General features: G+C 42.8%; 2 protein-coding genes across 11 annotated transcripts; one reads left to right on the top strand and one right to left on the bottom strand.

Annotated features, from left to right (window-relative positions):
• Nucleotides 1-1951: 1951 nt before the first annotated feature.
• nol9 (nucleolar protein 9) lies at nucleotides 1952-10928 on the bottom strand. 8 transcript variants are annotated; one of them, XM_071347644.1, is made up of 13 exons: nucleotides 10905-10928; nucleotides 9246-9800; nucleotides 8829-9051; nucleotides 8499-8629; nucleotides 8182-8323; nucleotides 7033-7129; nucleotides 6836-6933; nucleotides 6485-6646; nucleotides 6037-6292; nucleotides 5708-5822; nucleotides 5333-5507; nucleotides 5003-5136; nucleotides 1952-4746 (listed from the first exon to the last, which is right to left on the bottom strand). In XM_071347644.1, exons 2-13 carry the CDS (start codon nucleotides 9750-9752, stop codon nucleotides 4624-4626), a joined length of 2163 nt encoding a protein of 720 aa, XP_071203745.1. In that variant the 5' UTR covers nucleotides 9753-9800; nucleotides 10905-10928; the 3' UTR covers nucleotides 1952-4623. The 8 variants fall into 8 exon arrangements, with proteins under 8 accessions (XP_071203745.1, XP_071203740.1, XP_071203744.1 ...); XM_071347639.1 differs by lacking the exon at nucleotides 10905-10928 and adding an exon at nucleotides 10736-10866; XM_071347643.1 differs by lacking the exon at nucleotides 10905-10928 and adding an exon at nucleotides 10555-10691.
• On the top strand, nucleotides 10816-17895 carry LOC139542339 (telomere zinc finger-associated protein-like). Of its 3 annotated transcripts, none has more exons than XM_071347635.1 (11): nucleotides 10816-10952; nucleotides 11377-12210; nucleotides 12836-13146; nucleotides 13340-13457; nucleotides 13670-13819; nucleotides 14605-14691; nucleotides 14799-14953; nucleotides 15107-15243; nucleotides 15508-15672; nucleotides 15880-15968; nucleotides 16108-17895. In XM_071347635.1, the coding sequence occupies exons 2-11, from the start codon at nucleotides 11440-11442 to the stop codon at nucleotides 16747-16749; spliced, it is 2625 nt and encodes an 874-aa protein (XP_071203736.1). In that variant the 5' UTR covers nucleotides 10816-10952; nucleotides 11377-11439; the 3' UTR covers nucleotides 16750-17895. The 3 variants fall into 3 exon arrangements, with proteins under 3 accessions (XP_071203736.1, XP_071203735.1, XP_071203738.1); XM_071347634.1 differs by having other exon boundaries at nucleotides 10929-11028; XM_071347637.1 differs by lacking the exon at nucleotides 10816-10952 and having other exon boundaries at nucleotides 11011-12210; nucleotides 13670-13762.
• The last annotated feature ends 670 nt before the right edge of the window (nucleotides 17896-18565 follow it).

The following is an 18565-nucleotide window of genomic DNA, read 5'->3' on the forward strand; positions in this document are numbered from 1 at the left end:
AGAAAGTGGAACACTTTTCCCCCCAAATATATTTTGAATTTCGCTAGCAACAACAGAATAAATCATTTTGAATTACCTACCATAAAAGAGATGAGAAAGTCTCCTTTTTTTCTTAGCTAATAGACTATGTTAGAGTTTACACTTCCTCTTCCAATTATAACGTGGGCAGGTCAAACTAATGAAAATCTATCTACCGAATCTATAGTTGTTGATTACTTATCTTTGCCATTATCATTCACCTGATGATAAGACAAAACAAAATATTTTGCTAGCGTATGATGGGGGTCGCCGGTTTGCCTGAAAGGGGGTCCGTGGCAAGAAAACATTGAAGGACCCTGCTTTAGCTAACAATCGATACATTTGATGCATGCAATTGTCTCTTGATTGATTGGCCTCGGAAATTACATAGAAAAAAATGCCTAATTTAGTTTTAGCTAAATATTATATTTGATTCCCATGGACTCTGCTACTTTTGGGGCAGAAGTTGCCATTGTGGGCTATGACGTACCCCCTTACATACCCATTGTCTCTATGTTTATTATGCACACTTTGAAACTAACAATAATTTCTTGTTGTGCTTGGATGTTTGTATTGAAAGCCAGTAGTTCACACAGTCACATGCCATTCAGAGTTAGGCAGATTGGTTTAGGGAAAGGTTATTCCCAAGATTGACCAATGGTTCACCGGCAAAAAATCCTAGAATCTGCATGATCTAACCTGTAATGTCTTTACACTTCTCTTAGATGACATTTGGGACTCAAGAAGGCCTTTCAGTCCTCAGCATTTTATTCATATTAGTGGTTGTATAGGGATTCCATGCAGAAGGATTTGTCAGTTGTTTCAATTGAAGCAAAGGCAGATATCAGTCCGTGTCCCTTTGTGGGTGGTGGGAAATGATATAATCAGATGACAAATCTCTATCTTACTGTAAACCGTTGACTTCAACGGTGCCAATTCTACCAGTATTACAAGACAAGAAGGATAAAACATTCTTTGGCTGAACTGTGATGGATTGACCACTAGGCAAGAAGAACATGCCCTCATACTAAATGCATTCCTCCATTTCTACATTAACACCAACCTCCATCTACATTAATCATGAAAAATGGCCCAATGGTTTAGTCTACTACAGTGTGAGCAGCGGATTTCATCAGATAAATCCTATGTGTTTATTCCCAGGCTTTAGGCTCTATTTGGACTGTCTTGAGTGGGACCTCCAACTTGGGAGATCTCTCATTGGGTTGCATGGGACTCTCAGGAAAGATGTCTGCCCTGACAAAGCTAAAAGAATTACGTGACCACAATGCAGCTCCAGTTGTTTGTATGCTCCCCTCCCCAACAAAGGGGAGGGAAATGGTAAACAAAGCAAAGCAAGGTGGGAAATAGGGAGATTATATAAATGGCCCACAACAAATTAGCAAGTCTCCACAGTTGTATGTGAATGTAGAGTATGCTCACAATGAGTCCTTGTTCTCTCTTCCAAGTCAAAACAATCAATGACCAGCAAACCATATCAGACAAGAGCCTTCCTTGTAAAGAGACATGCATGCATACGTGTAGAGGGTGAGAGACTAATTTAGAGTCCCACCTGTCTAATCACTTGAAATGATTGGGTTCACTCAATCTGTGTGTTTGTCATTAGGCTCCTAAACTGTGTCTATACACTCATAATACTCTCGTGTGGCTTCCCATAAAATCTCCTAGGACTGTGAGTTTAAGGTTGATACATTAGAAAAATAAAACTGAACAACACTTCCCTCTTCAGGACACAAAGACAACACCTCGTAATACTTGTGTGACTTCTTATCCCCTTTAACTGTATGATCCACTCTGGTACGAATGTTTTTGTTACTTGAAATGTATACCCCCCCCCAAAAAAAAGTTTGAGGAAAAAAACGTGAACCTGTAAATCACTGCCCTTTTCAGGACACAAAAAAATCCTACACCCAAGTAACAAAGAACTTAAAGGAAGTTTTATTTAGGCCTACTATTACCAACTTCTGTCAAACAAAACTCCTGATGGAACAGGAGGGATAAAAGAGAAAGAGAGAAACAAAATGGGAAAAAAAGAATAACGGACCAGTAACAGTTCTTGCCTGTAGTTCTCATTTCCACTCTGTCCTTTATCGCACCATCAATGCCATAGTTCATATTTTGTCCCAAGGTTAGATGAATAAATAGGTAAATCAATGTTCAGTAATCCAGTACTCTCAGAAATGTAACAAAGACGTTACTTGACGCATCTACATCCACTACTATGGTAAAAAAAAACATTTGATAAAACATGGACGGAAAACTGTAACAATTCGTAGTGAACTACAATGTGTGTACAGGTTTCTCCTTTTTTTGATGCTCTGGAATATTTTTGACAGGTGTTATCCAATAGCTCTATAGACAGATTGTTGAGCAAGTGACATTGTTTTCTTTTGTTTTAATGGTTTTCATTGTCAGAGAATACCCCTGCAAGCACTTTCATGTCCTACTCCATCCAGGCTTTTCATTAATATCACTTGTAGAGTGAATCTTAATCTGTAAAATGGCCAAAATGTACAACCTCTTTTCGAAGACAATATACATTCCGCATTGTGGAAAAATAGTGAAGACATCAAAACTATGAAATAACACATATGGAATCATGTAGTAACCGAAAAAGTGTTCTACTTGAGATTCTTCAAAGTAGCCACCCTTTGCCCTGATGTCAGCTTTGTCACAATCTTGGCATTCTCTCAACCAGCTTCATGAGGTAGTCACCTGGAATGCATTTCAATTAACAGGTGTGCCTTAAAAGTTATTGTATTTGAGACAATCAGTTGTGTTGTGACAAGTTAGGGATGGTATACAGAAAATAGCCCTACATGGTAAAATACCAAGTTCATATGATTACAAGAACAGCTCAAAGCAAAGAGAAACGACAGTCCATCATTAATTAGACATGGAGGTCAGTCAATTCGCAAAATTTCAAGAAGTTTCTTTAAGTGCAGTCGCAAACACCATCAAGCGCTATGATGAAACTGGCTCTCATGAGGACCGCCACAGGAAAGGAAGACCCAGAGTTACCTCTGCTGCAGAGGATCATTAGCGTTAACAACCTCAGATTGCAGTCCAAACAAATGCTTCACAGAGTTCAAGTTACAAACACATCTCAACATCCACTATTCATGGTCGAATTGCTGCATAGAAACCACTACTAAAGAACACCAATAAGAAGAGACTTGCTTGGGCCAAGAAACACAAACAATGGACATTAGACCGGTGGAAATCTGTCCTTTGGTCTGATGAGTCTAAATGTGAGATTTTTAGTTCCAGCTGCCGTGTCTTTGTGAGACGCAGAATAGGTGAACGGATGATCTCTGCATGTGTGGTTCCCACCGTGAAGCATGGCGTGGTGGTGCTTTGCTGGTGACACTGTCAGTGATTTATTTAGAATTCAAGGCACACTTAACCAGCATGGCTACCACAGTGATACGCCATCCCATCTGGTTTGCTCTTAGTGGGACTATCATTTGTTTTTCAACAGGACAATGACCCAACACACCTCCAGGTTGTGTAAGAGCTATTTGACCAAGGAGTGATAGAGTGTTGCATCAGATGACTTGGCCTCCACAATCACCCGACCTCAACCCAATTGATATGGTTTGGGATGAGTTGGACCGCAGAGTGAAGGAAAAGCAGCCAACAAGTCATCAGCATATGTAGGAACTCCTTCAAAACTGTTGGAAAAACATTCCAGGCGAAGCTGGTTGAGAGAATGCCAAGACTGCGCAAAGCTGTCATCAAGGCAAAGGGTGGCTACTTATATTTTGATTTGTTTAACACTTTTTTTACGACATGATTCCATATGTGTAATTTCATAGTTTGTCTTCCCTATTATTTTACAATGTAGAAAATAGTAAACAAAGATAAATTCTTGAATGAGTAGGTGTGTCCAAACTTTTGACTGGTACTGTATATTATGACATGGAACTTTGAACATTTAACCATGATATCACATCTGCTAGGGACATGTCATGATGGGCCACTTAAAAAGACCAAAGATTTAGATTTAGAAAGATTTAGAAAGTTCTGACAGTGACAAGAAAAGCTCACATTTTCAACAACAAAAAGTATATCAATTTGTTTACATCTTGGCTTTGGAATGTGACCCACGAGAAATAGACATTAAACCCAGTATGTGTCCCAAATGGCACCCTCTTCCTTATATAGCGCACTACTTTTGACCAGTGCGCTAGGGAATACAGTGCCATTTCAGATGCAGACAGAGGTTTAACTGCATGTCTAGATATTATCCTTGTGATAGAAACACATTCAAACATCCTAAACTATTGAATACAGCAACCCCCCCCCAAAAAAAATTCTCTCATGATTGTAGACCAAGGTAAACCCAATTGACGCCTACAAGAGGGAGTTGACCTCCACAGCCTGGGCCATCTTCAGCACTCTGATCTGGAGTGTGAGTATGCCTCGAGTCACTCACCCCAACTCTACGGTACACCGTCTCCTGAACCTTCTCTTCTGTACATTCAACGACCTTAACTCTGGCCTTGTTTATTGACTTTAAACACCAAGGCAAAAAAATAAAAAAGATTCAGATTTCTTGCTGTGAAACCATAAAAACAAAAACAATCACTTTGCGTTTTTCATCTGGCCAGGTCTTGTAAGCCCCTTGAAGGCGTGAAGCTTGCCGGCCCCGGTTAGCTCAAAGCTGTAGTCCATTGTGACGTAGGGAGGATCTCCCAGAATTCCCGTCTGTAACAGAAAGAGAATATGGACTAAGATGACGCAAGCATGAGTGACTGAACCAAAATACTTTGATAGGTAAAAGCTTACACCGATGGAGGAACAGGACAACAAATCAGTCCGAAAAAAAATTGAATAGTTTGGGGCAGTTTTATTATAGTTGATATTCAAGTGTGAAAGTCAAACAAAGACATTGAACAGGTTTAAGGAGCAGAGAGTATGTCGGTGGAGTGCTTAGTGTGTGGGAGGTATCATCTCATCTTACCTGGCCTGTGAGGAGGGTGTTGGGCAGTGTGACAGCCCCCAGCAGAAGACAGTTGACCTGACGGAGGATGGAGGGAGCTACAGGTGTAACAAGGAAGTACAGGCCCCGTGCCATGTCCACACCTCGAAGGACACCTGCGGAACAGAGAGAAACACTACTTAATAGATTGCTCTCACCAGCTTGTCATCCATCCAAGAGGTAGTCATCCATGTGGAGATGCCAAACTTAGTTATTGTTCTAGGTTTGATATACATGTATTACTGTTGTTACCACACATCAGAAGACTGAAAGAGAATGTGTTTATGGTTAATATTGTGTATATACGCGTACCAAAGCCCACACAGGGACAGACAGGGGTTTGGGAGAGCAGTACTGGGCTTCCCCTGCCTGATACCTTCTCATTCAGACAGCACAGCCCCACCAGACTGGCATTGGCAGTGTAGAGCACATGAGTTGGTGCCACCTCGCAGTGTGTCACACCCACAGCCACTGCTGAATGGGGAACCTGCAGGGAGAGGACAAGAGATAGACGTAGTGGCATTAGCATTTAACAATAAAAACAGACTTGAATCCTATGCTTATCATAAATAAACATGATTTGGCACACGCATGCAGGCTGGCAGAACAGGACACTTCAGAATAGGTTGCATCAAAGCTTCAGATTGTGGCAACATTCTTCTTCAAAAAGTGATGATGATTTCTTACCTGGTAGGGGGTGAAGCAGTGTAGGGGTCTGACAGGGCCTGGTTCAGGGGACTGCAGCTGGCTGAAGTAGCCCAGCAGAGCCAGGTCACGCTGCTCGTTGCTGCGCTGGTGTCTCCTTTGGAAGAATAACACACACACAGCAGAGGAGAGAGAGAGGAAGTCAGAGAAGTAGGGCAGACGAAGGCTCAGCTTAATGGACAAGTGTTCCTGGCAAGAAGTGCAGGGTGGGTTTGTCTTTTCTCTACAAGTAAAGGGCAAGTATCTTCCATCAGCAAAAAAAATTATATCCATGGCAACCAAGAAAGCTGTTGTGTTGTTAGGACTCTTACATTTCGCCCGGGCGCCCTGCTCCTTCAAACTCTGAGTGAATACGGAATAGAGTGTAACTCCGCTGGGCAGGATGAGTTCCAGAGTTGTCCTCCCCCAAAGCTGACTGGACAGGAGGGTGTGTCTGCCAGCCGTGGGATGACCTCAGGAACTCAGGGGTGAGTTGGGGGCACATGACTTTATCCCCACTACTGAGCTGCACCACGTGAGAAATGGAGAAGAGGCGAATGATGTCCACCAACAACTGAAAGCCAAAACCTGAAGAAGCAGGCACATGTTTAAATGGCAGTATGAAAAACATTTGTAAATAATACAAGTATGAATTACTATGCATTATTTCTGTTAAAATGTGTGCTTGCTTTCCCCTCTAATTAAAGATTGGGCTATACATGAACATGGCATTTGAGACTAATTTTGCCCCCAGGTTGCCAAGAATACTGTGCTACTGACCTTTGACCCAGCCCATGGTGTTGATGACGATGGGCGTCTCTCGGTTGTACAAGCGCCACAGGGACTTGAGGGACTCAAGATAGCGGTCCAGGTCTGTTTCACAGGACGACTGGCCATAGAAGATCATGTGCTCTGGGGCCCACTGGTGTGTAAAGGGGGGACCTGGAAACAACATGACAGACAGACCAGGCTTAGTTTGGATTAGTTAAGACCCCAAACGTTTATAGGACCTTTGAAAATATTGGGAAATACAGGTAGTTGCAGTGTATTTGCCATGTGTAAGGAAAACTCACTCACTGCACTAAAATGTATTGTACACATGATTGTAAAGGAAACAGTTACGATACATACCCAGCAGTGGCTCTCTGACAGTAGACAGGGAGAGACAACCTGAAGGAGTGAACTCTGTCTGGCCCAGGTCACACTCCAGGTATTCTACACTTGCAGTGCTGCACACACAGACACACAGGGAGGGTTATTGCTATAAGCATTGCATCACTGAAGAACCTTCCAACCAAACAAACATAAATCAACAACACACTACTCACTGGTTAAGTAAGGTATTGATGAGGTGACGGTTGAAGGTGGACTTTCCAACATTCTTGGCACCACATACAAGAATAACTGGACAGCCATCTAGCTCCTCTGTAGACAAAGAACAAAAACAGTCCATAGGTCATCAGGTTGAAATATCTCAGTCTCCATCATGTGGAATACAACAGAAACATGACATACTTGTCTATTGAAAAGAACTGAAGGGGGCCTGTTTGTCATGTTAAAGAGGGGCTGAACTCACTCATGTCACCTCACTTCTCCACATCCTCATTAAGAAATGCTAGAAGCAATGAGAGTTTGAAGTGGGTGTATTATGTTCTCATGCTCTACCGTTGCGTGTCGTTTACTTGAAATATCCCAAACAGCCACCGTACATGTGACGAATGGCTTAGCAACCTGGGCCACATTCATGATTGCTTGGTCTACATGTCAGAGGTATGTTTTGTTCTATAGTACATATTTCAATTTGAACGTTCCCAAAGATTGTGTCCTGCTGAACGCGGCCTGGTGACACAGCATATGAACGTGATTGGTCAAGAATACCAAGCTCAGAGGATTTCCTGTTTTCTGTACCTTCTCTGGTATCAGTGTCTTTGATGACAGTTGTGTTTGTGATGCTAACATTAGCTCACGAATGTGAGGATGTTTGAGTTGGAAAAAACCCAAGACCTTGATAAACACCAAGTCTCGTTCTTTCAACATAACATTGGCAACGATTTATGTATTGTTGTCTCATGTAAACAAGTCCGAGGCGCTGCATGCTAATGGGTTTACTGTAGGTTGATTCTGCTGCTACAATTGGATAGAGCGCACTTGGCGCAACCGGTTCACCGTACATGACAATACTCCCTAGGCATTACCATCCCGTGTTAGTGGGCAAGACTGGGCATGATTGAAATCAAAAAACAACTCTCAAATATCCAAGGACTTAGGAGTGTAATAGTTTCCCCTAAATGTCACAAATCTCCCTTTTGGAAGATAGTATACTTTTGGTTATAAAGTCAGTATTTACACTTTGTAGTCAATGTTGGCACTAGAATAAGTGTTTCTAAATAATACTGATGCCACGTAGATCTTTTTCAACCAAATAAGTCATTTTTTGGGGTTCATCTTTAAGATAGCAGGGCTGTGTGTGTGTTTACCTGCACATGCGTTAACCAGGCCGTTGAGAGCCTCCCTGTAGGTCTGTGACATAACCATGCCTCCGGCTGTTTTCCGCAGTGGGGTTATGCCAAGGCCAGAGAGCGGAGTGTCCAGCATAGCTGAACTGTCTCGGATGTCCCTCTATCATTCAAATAAATCAAATGTATTTATAAAGCCATTTTTACATCAGTAGTTGTCAAAACATGCTTTACAGTAACTCTACAAAGAAGAGGTCGGTACAATAAAAGTTTGTATGAAAAGGCCAGTAGTAACATGCTGTAGATAGATGACAACATAGGATTATCAGTCAACCCACCGAACTGAGTCCAAACAGCTCTTTGAGGTCTGGGAAACTGGTGAGGAACCGCGTCAGAGGGGTGTCCAGGGGCTCCAGCAGGATCACACAGGAGTCTGAATCTACTTCGCTCAACAACCTATTACGTGACTCTAAACAGAACACAGAAAATAAAGATTAAATGCTGCTTGTTTGTAAGGTTTCTTCAAACTCAAACCAACAATTTACTCCCTCAAGGGTGATCTAACTATGCCTATAACTGGAAACAAATCACTCAAAGAAGGCAGCTGAGGATAGTGTCATGCAAATTATTTAAAGGGGGGGATGGTCTCATTCAAAGGCTATCCTTACCTGTAGAGAGGTACTTGCGGACAATGGCTTTGGCCTCTAGACGGCCCGCTTTCTTGGTCTTGCTGGGGTTAGGGGAATCCCCCAGTGCTGTGACGGTGAGGGGGCAATGTGAGGAAGGGGAAAACAGTGGGTAGGACTGCTGACCCTCCTCAAGTGTGAAACCATGCACCTCCACCCGACCGTACAGACATGACAGAAGGCACTTCCCTCTAAAACACAGGGTCTGCAGGAGAAAGAAATCAGGGTGACTTAGAATAACTTTAATCCACACAGCATGGACAAAATTAATAATACCATTTATAAGAGACAAAACCGTAGCAGGAGGCATTAGTGAAAGCACACAGGAAGTAGCTTATAGCGGGGAGTGTAGTTGCCACTGAAAAGTAAAAAGTGTAGCTGAAAATACTGCGCAAGTACCTGACCCTGTTGCATGACCAGCACTGTGCGATTATGGATGTAGTCTCGCTCTGCACAGTGAACAAAAGCCTCCTCCTCTATCCTGCCAGGCGCAGCTTTGGCTGAGACACAACTCTCCTGGCCCTCCATACTCTCTCCACCACCATTTTGATGTAGAACAGACTTGGCAAAGGAGCTCCAGTCCTGGGACTCGTCTGAGTCACTGCCCTGCTCTGGTCCACCTGCTCCCCCGTTGGTCAGGTGACGAGTGGGGGTCCTCTCCGTGGCAGCCGGAGTCTTGACCTGTCTGAAGGACACAGCCTTGGCCGCCTTCTTCAGTCTCTTCAGGTTAGGCTTGTCCTTTCTAAGGTTAGATGCGTGGTGCTCGAGCTTGGCCATGGCTGTGCTTGGGCTGAGGTTTGAAGAGTCTGAGTTTTTGGGAATTCTTTTGGGCTTGAACCACTTGCCATTACATTGTTGCCTCTTGGACGTCTGCTTGGTTTTGGGGAGAGATTTGTGCGCTTTCATGGTTTCTTATGGCTTTCCCTTTGCAAGTAAGATGTAAGGTGGGAAACCCTGGAGAGAGAATTGTACAAAATGAACACGACTAATGCAATGGGCAAGCATCGATCTAGCTATCTGTACATACTATACTAGCAGGCAAGTTAAGATTGATTGTTGTTAGCTAGCTAACGTTGGTGTAAATAGATAAAACGTTAGCTAGGTAAGTTATCTGTAGCTAGCTAACCCAGCTCACCTAACTACTAGTAGTAACAAATTGAACTTCTCTTCGCTAAGGTGAATGAACACAGTTGCTGCCCAATACTACAGTGATGTCAATATATTTCTGGTTAGCTAGCTAAGATAGCTTTTGTTACATTAGTTAGTTAGCCAAAAAACGTTACTGGTGTTGTATTGGAGAGCATATACCACGATCGGCAAGACGAAGGTTGGATACCAAACAGTACCCCCCCGTAGCTTCTCAAAAATATGCTTGGAGAACCTCTATAGCGAACGAATAAAAATCGTGTTGCTACAGTATACTGTTAGCTAGATAGCGTAGTGGTTTCACCATGTGAGCCAGCCAGACGCCATCCTGAGTAATAATTGGCCAACCGGTATCCCACAGCGACGTTTACAGCGTTTGCTTCAAAGTTAGCAAGCTCATTTTGCAGTTACCTACCTTATATTAGTTACAGATACCTAAAATAGGCATTTATTCAATTAACGCAACCTGGATACAAAATATTAACTGTAGCTCAGGCTATACTGCCCAATAATTTTTTTTGGGGGGTGAGGTTATCGATAAAATACGATGGACAGTAAATACCTTCACGGAGTTCACGCATGCTCAGTTGTTCGCGTAGCTAGCTGCTAGCGTAGACAGCTAACCATGCATCCACCAAAGAGAACATTAGCTCGAAATGTCATTATTTAGTCGATCCCCAAATAATGCAATTATATAACTACACAATCGTGTAATCTGAACGTGATGTTAACATGCTACCCACCATTCAATTGCAAAGCGTGTATTTATGGTTAGCTAGCTCGCTTGCATGATGCTAGCCTAACCGTCACATCCGGTCCCTACCGCCTGGCCTGGACGAGACATAACGCAATACATGTTCCTGATACGTTAGTCAAAATAACTGTTTATAAATTATATTAAATGCAATGCACCATTCCAACAACCGATAGCAGTGACACGATTGCCAGCATCCTGCAAAGGTAAACCGCGTCTCTGTTGTTTCTACTGGACAGATGAACGCTTAGGGAGCGTCTGTATAATGTCGGAAACGTCGAGGTGCGTAGCTAGTTAGGGGCCTACCTACTAAAAATGTCTGGGTAATACATTGTCTAATCTTAAACTAATTATATTTATTTCAGTATTATTATCTCATATGTGTTGACATATTTAGTACTACTCAACCCCTTGTGCAAATGTCCCATACCAGGTTTAAGTGAATATCTAGCTAATAATGCATCTGAAGTCTGGACTATGCATGACAAATGACTGATGATGCTGTAGATAAGACTTAAGACTTAAGATTGCAAGAATACTAATAGCCTAATGATATTAATAGAAGTTACAGACAGTAGCCTATTTTCTATTAATTTCTTCAACTGTCATCTGTTTTCGGACTCTTTCAAGCAACTCCATGACACTGAATCCAGTGTCCCTTGAGAAGCAGCAATCTACTGTCAAGGGTGAGAGATGCTTACACAGGTGAGCAGCACCCATGCCCAACGGGTGTTGTCTTTTCTGAATGAGCAGAGGGGTCTTGGCTGGTTCTGTGATGCCAAGCTGACTGTAGGAGGAGATGGGAGGGCATACAATGCCCATCGCAACATCCTGGCCTGTTTTAGTAAGCTTTTCCAGGAATCTGAGCCAACCACTACCATGGTTAAGAAGGTCTCCCTCCCAAAGGAGTGCCCCACTGACGGCCTGGAACTACTTCTCGACTTTTTCTACACAGGGAAGTTGAAGCTTGACTCTCTGAATCTGGACAATGTGCAACAGGCTGCAGACAGCCTATGTGTACCAGATGCGCTCGCCCTGTGTCAGCAGTTCGCCACAGAAGGGACAGTCTCTCCAGAAGAACCTCAGTCTGCAGATCTTCTGGGTGAAGATGATGGCCTAATCTCACCTGTAACTTCTACTGAAACCAAGGTCCCCCTAAAAAGGGGCAGGCCCCCCCTAAAAAGGGGGAGGCCCCCCCCAAAAAGAGGGAGGCCCAAAAAATCCCAAACCCCTAGTAGCGGCTTAAGTAAGAAGGATCCTCCAGAAGCAACCGCCACCACAACTCGCTCTGGGCGTAAGGTGAAGGTCTCCAGAAGGCTGCTTGGAGAGGGCCCCAGGCCGCAGCTCCTGCCCCAGGGGACCACCAGCAGGGGAACACCACAACTAGTTATCAGCCTAATGGATAGAAGTGATGGGGCTGAGGACGAGGGACAAAGCCTCCCTCAGCCTACAGATACAACAGAGGTAGGCTAGAATACGTAACCTTATCCTAAAGTGTTAACGTAAGAATAGATTAGGAGGATATGTTCCTACAGATTTGTAGATTTTATACTAGAACTATAAAGTAGGCCAGGGATAGGCAACTAGATTTAGCCGCCGGATGATTTTTGTCAGAGCAAATGGTCGGGGGGCCGGAACATATTTCTAAGAATTTGTACACTGCAAATTGGCCACAACTATGCCCAAAAATAGATTGTATTTGAAAATAATTTCATACCTTATTTCTGTTAAGACACAATCATGTCTCTTTTTTTTTATTCATGGGAATACTTGGGAACAGATTTCCTAAATTAGATATATTTTTTAGCTGAATTCCTGGTGTTTTCCCCCCAAAACTTTTTTATAATAATAATTTACTAAAAACTTTGGCGGGGCCAAAGAAAATCACTCATAAACCGGTTTTGGCCCGCGGGCTGCCTGTTGCCGACCCCTGCAGTAGGCCTATACCTTACTGCAAGTGCTTAGGCTATAACTACAATATGATGGATAATGCATGAAATATTGTGTCTCCCAGTTACAGGTGGATGGGCCAGAAGATGTGATGAATGACAACAGAGATGATGATTCATTGTGTTTGTTTATTTCACAGGTAACAGACATGGTCACTGGCATTGTACCAGATGTTAGCTATAAAGCTAATTCTCATTTGCAGCCTCATGATGATGATGACGATGATGATGGTTTGATGGAGGGGGTGGATGAGGACACTGATGAAGAGTATGTGCCCCATGCCCTACCGACTACCACCTCCAGCCCCAAAGGCAGACGTAAGGGACCAGGTAAAGCTGTCAATAAAGAGAACAGCGAGGAGGTGGCCAAGGGCTCCAAAAAGGGCTCTGTTCAGTGCCCCACCTGCAATAAGACCTTCCTCAGCAAATACTATCTCAAAGTACACAACAGGTATGCATCTCACTGCTATCACGTTGCATTGACTTTGCATTGATTCTGTCTTTATTATACAATCTTTTGTTTTTAAAGGTTGGTCCTGTTGAGATAAAAATATCTTGCAAGAGAGACCTGAATAATGAAAAAGACTGGTATTATTGAGTGACTGGTGTTGGTGTGTTATTTATGTTCTTCCACTGTTCACCAGGCGTCATACGGGTGAGAAGCCCTTTGCATGCTCTAAGTGTGGGAAGAGGTACTACAGGAAGGAGAATCTGATGGACCACCAGGCCCGGAACTGCAAATGTGGTGAAAAAGTCAAAGCGGTGAGTGATCAGCAGGACTAAAGTCATGTCCGCTAGTCATCAAAAGGAAGAAAAGTGAGCATAAAGGGGAGGGACTACCATGACTTGTCCAATAAGAAATGCTTATTTTTGTTTTCGGTTGTAAAACATTTTGACACTGTGTGCCCTAAATTACACAATACCTTACATTTTCCCTCATGCACTGTATGTGTTTATTCTTGTTGTTACTACAGGTGCACAACTGCCTTCAATGCCCCATGTCATTTGACAGAGTGGTGGATCTACGGCTGCACACGGTCTCCCATACAGGGGAAATGCCCAATAAGGTCCAGCATCTACCACCTCACACCCTTGAACACGCCCACAGGACAGTGAACATCAGGGTTGGTGTCAAGTCTGAATTGAGTTGCGAATTGCTCTTTAATTCCAACCCAATTCTTGAATTTGAATTGGCCACACACCACAGGAAGCATCATTTGAATTGAATTTGAATTAAAGGGAGTAGAATTTTATTCAATGAAATTCTAATGATTTATTCTACACGTCACCATAGTAATGATTATTTTGACATCATGTACTGTATGTTTACCAATACCATGTAGCATAAGGTTGAAACATTTCCATTTGTAAAACTCATTCTCCTAAAACAATTGTAAATCATTACAGTGATTTGGAAATATTCTAAGATCAGGTTGTCTATAATATTCATGAATTTGTTTTAAAATATATGAACAAAAATACATTTCCCAGATTACGTTAGATCAAACACTGCAATATGGAAGGGAACAATCTAACAACTCATGTCAAAGAAAAATAATCAAACTAATATTTAAAATGGTATGTGTATTCTTTGCATTAATTATGTGGCATATCCTTTTGATAAAACATTTGTCAAATGAATTAGACTCATGTTTCACATCTCAGTTGAATTAGTTTGAATTGCTTTGAATAAAATGATACTTCCCCCAGTTCAAATTCAATTCAAATTCTGCTTCCTTTGGGGTGTGGCCAATTTAAAATGAATTGTTTGAATTGAATTAATATATTCCAAATTGACCCCAACCCTGGTGAACGCGTCATTAATTTACATTTGAAGACTTCTCTCTCTAGTGTGCTTTGTATCAAACGCATATTGACATATTATCGCTTGATCTTGTATCTATTTCAGTGTACGTCATGCTCGGAACAGTTTATGCGTAAAAAAGATTTGAGAAATCATGAAATCAAAATCCACGGTGCACCCAAACCACATGCAGTAAGTCTTCTCTCTTTCCTTTGCGTTAATTGGTCGGCCTTTTCCTCTATTCAAACCTTTTTTGCTTCTGCATTGTCGTCTAACCTGTGATTTAATATTTCCCACAGTGCTCTCTGTGCAGCAAAGCCTACCTGTCTAAAACGGAGGTGCGTCTGCATGAGGCTTCCAAGCATCGAGGCGAGAAGCTCTTTGTGTGTGAAGAGTGTGGCCATCGAGCCTCCAGCCGAAACGGCCTGCAGATGCACATCAAAGCCATTCACAGGTGGGGCCGAGACTGGGCATGGTAGTGGGTGAGGAGTTTGTTACCGTGGGGGAGCTAGACTGTTTGACTTAACCGATATAGCCTACTGTCGTATAATGTGAAGTAATGTATCAAATAATGTGATGTCCCTGTTTGTTTGTCTCACTTTCTCAGAAACGAGCGTCCATTTGTGTGTGAGTACTGCAACCATGCGTTTACCCAGAAGGCCAACCTCAACATGCACCTGCGCGTTCACACTGGAGAGAAGCCCTATCAGTGCCACCTCTGTGGGAAGACCTTCCGGACACAGGGTAAGAACTGCCGTCCTCTCTCTAGGCCCTACAGATACCATAGCAGGACACACCCATTTCTAACAACGAACATAGTTGCACAGGTCCTACAGTATGATTTAGTCTCATAGTTATCATTTAGCTAGACTAAAACACACTCTCTGTCTCTCAGACTAACGCATAAACTCTCACATTAACATCCAGTGAGCTCTCACACTGCCTATTCCAACGCTTAAACATTGTGCTTGTGCCGATGCCTATGTGTGTGTTTGTATGTCATTCCAGCCAGTCTTGACAAGCACCATCGCACCCACACGGGAGAGCGGCCTTATAGCTGTGAGTTCTGTAACCAGCGCTTCACAGAGAAGGGCCCGATGCTCCGCCATGTCGCCAGCAAGCACCAGGACGACCGCCCTCACTGCTGTAAGATATGTGGCAAGACCTTCAAGGGTGAGAGAGGAACTGTCATGGTTGACAAGAGATTGTGGCATCACTGATGATACTACCTTTTCAGTTTAAATAATATTTTCTGTTATGTTTTAATCTAATCAGTAGATTTCTTCCTGAAAAGATTCAATCCTGACTTTAGTTGAACAAAATGCAGCAAAACACGTTTACTGTATGTTTTCTTATTGTCTTGTTTGTTAAATCCTCCAGCCATCGAGCAGCTCCGCGTCCATGTGCGTCGCCATCAGGGCATGAGGAAGTTTGAGTGCGAAAAGTGTGGCTACAAGTTCACCAGACAGGTAAGCCATGCATTTCCAGTGTGCTAGCTTGGTTCCTCAAATGTCCATGCATGTTTAATGCTCACCCAGCCACTGAGGGGACAAATGAAGCTGTATAAAATTTGAATTGAATACCGAAGTCTCTCCTCTATTCCTCCAGGCCCACTTACGACGTCATATTCAGGTCCACAACCGTACAGAGAACTACAACCCGCGGGAGAGGAAGCTACGGAACCTGATAGTAAAGGATGAGGGTTCGCAGGAGGAGGATGAGACTAGCCCCTCACCAACACCACCCACTGAGAAGGGGACACCTGAGGGTCTGGCACCTGTCTCTGGACCCAGTGTCCCTCTTCCTGTCTTTGGACCTGGACTCAGTGTGTCTGGACCTGGAACTGTACCAGGAGCCAGTGACATCCTCAGGGTGATTATCCAGCCCCTGGTGGAGGAGGTGGTGTCCAGCCAAGGGCAGATGGTGGTGGGCTTTAACCCGGCTGTGGTGGGGCATGGGCCTGGCCAGTTGGAGGTAGGCTTAACCCAGAGCCAAGGTGTGGTAGGCCAAGGCCAGATAGAGGTGGGCCTTACCCATGGCCAGGTCGGCTTTCCCCAGGTTGGGGTGGGACAGGGGCATGGCCAGGTGGAGGTGCTCTCCTCCCAGGGTTTGGGTGTGGTGGGGCATGGTTTCATTGTGACAGATGTGATGGACCAGACTCTCCTGGTGGCAGGAGACTACCCCATCCCTGAGACCACGGTGGATCTAGAGGACATACGGGAGGATCCTCCTGCTAAGAGCAAGGCCTGAGGCAACGTATTGTGACGTGCAATCTACTTGGGAAAATAGATGGGATTTGAAAAAAGTAATTAACTGTTGTTTTGAGGGTGAAATTTCAACCACAGGATTATGTCATCATAGTAATCAAATTTCAACATAGTATAAAATCTGTTGAATTTGTACCTTTAAAACAACGTCAGATCTTCAACGTTATGTCCACTATCAGGAAAAATCAACAACAGGCTGGGCAGCACCTAGTGGAGAATCTATCTACAGCAGGGCTGACCAAACTGGGGCTTCTTTTAGTTTAAAAAAAAATGTATTTATTTTTTACAAAGTCAGTCGGGGTCTCAACTTACTGTTTAGAGATACCATAGTAGAATACAAAATGTGCAATTTCAATAGTTTTCTTCTTGTTATGTCAGTCACTGACAGTCAATCAATTTGCCCATGTCAGCTAACATTTTATAGATTGCTAGGTAAGTCAGTCTAGCCAGCTATCTAAATGTTGTTGTAATCATGGCCGAGTTACTGACAGGACACCCAAGGCATGTGCCCAGGGGCCCTGACCTCCAATGGGCCCCCATTGATTTTTGTTAGTCACTCTCACACAGATATCATAAGAACATGCAGGGAATTCACATAAAAATTTCTACATTTTCTCTCCATCCCATGGCAAAATGAGTAGAATTGCATTCAATTAGTTTTGCTTTCAATTAGTTTTAAAACTGCAAACTGTTCTTTCTGCCCCATGAAAAAATGTGTATAATTGCAGAAAGTCTGATTTAAAACTGCAACATTTTCTCCACGCCCCAAGGAAAGTGTGTCGAATTGCAGGACATTAACTTTAAAGTAGCACATTTTTCTCTCTGCCCACCAATAGAGGGGCCACTAAAAGGTTTTGCCTTTGAGATGGGTAAAAATCTTTCATGGGGCCCCCAAAATGCTAGGGCCCTGCACATTTGCAAGTTATTAGCGTTATGAACATAGAAAGTAATATTTCTTTAATGCTGGCAATCAGAATGTGTTGTTTGGTGTCAAGTTATATGGCTACAATTTGGTTAATGTTTGAAATGTATGTATATGATTACAAAAAAGCAATTGTTTTAAGACCCTAAAAAGCGATTGTTTAAATTGTTATATTTCTAAATAAATTATGTCTATTTGTTCAGCCCACCATTCAGATTATACTTTGGCCCACCAAGCCCAAAAGTTTGAGGACCCCTGAACTACAGCTACCCTTTAGTCTCCCATCCAGGGTTTTAACCAAGCCTAGCGCTGCTTAGCTATGATATTTGTCACTATTACCAATGCGCTATCTAGAGAATGATTGTTGAGAGATGTAAATAGATTCACTGTTGCTATCGAAGTCATTAATTAATTTGTAGACAAACTGGAATTAATGCCAGACTAAGTCAACACAGATGGAACTAGCCAAGCAGAAGATAAATCTCCTTCAAATGTTGACATTTTGTGTTTTCAACCAAACACAATTCAATATTACTTTTCTAATACAGTAAATAGCCTAAATTTAAGGCCATTTTACAAACTAATGTAACATTCAAATTAGTAACACATCCATGGCCACATTTTGAGGTTACTGTAACTTTACATTTCTTCTTATGTAATCATATAAAGCATGCATTTTCAAGATACAGATAACTGCCAAACTAATGGAAACACTTGAGTAAATGAAGGTAAGTGTGCTTCCTGAGTTAATTAAGCAATTAATATGCCATCATGCTTAAGAGTCATGTATAAAAATGCTGGGCAGGCCATTATTTTGGCTCCCATGGCTATGCCCCCACAGGATGACAATGGCACCATCCACAGGGCACGAGTGGTC

The sequence above is a fragment of the Salvelinus alpinus genome, chromosome 17 (genome assembly GCF_045679555.1).
Source record: "Salvelinus alpinus chromosome 17, SLU_Salpinus.1, whole genome shotgun sequence".
In the NCBI taxonomy this organism is placed as follows: domain Eukaryota; kingdom Metazoa; phylum Chordata; class Actinopteri; order Salmoniformes; family Salmonidae; genus Salvelinus; species Salvelinus alpinus.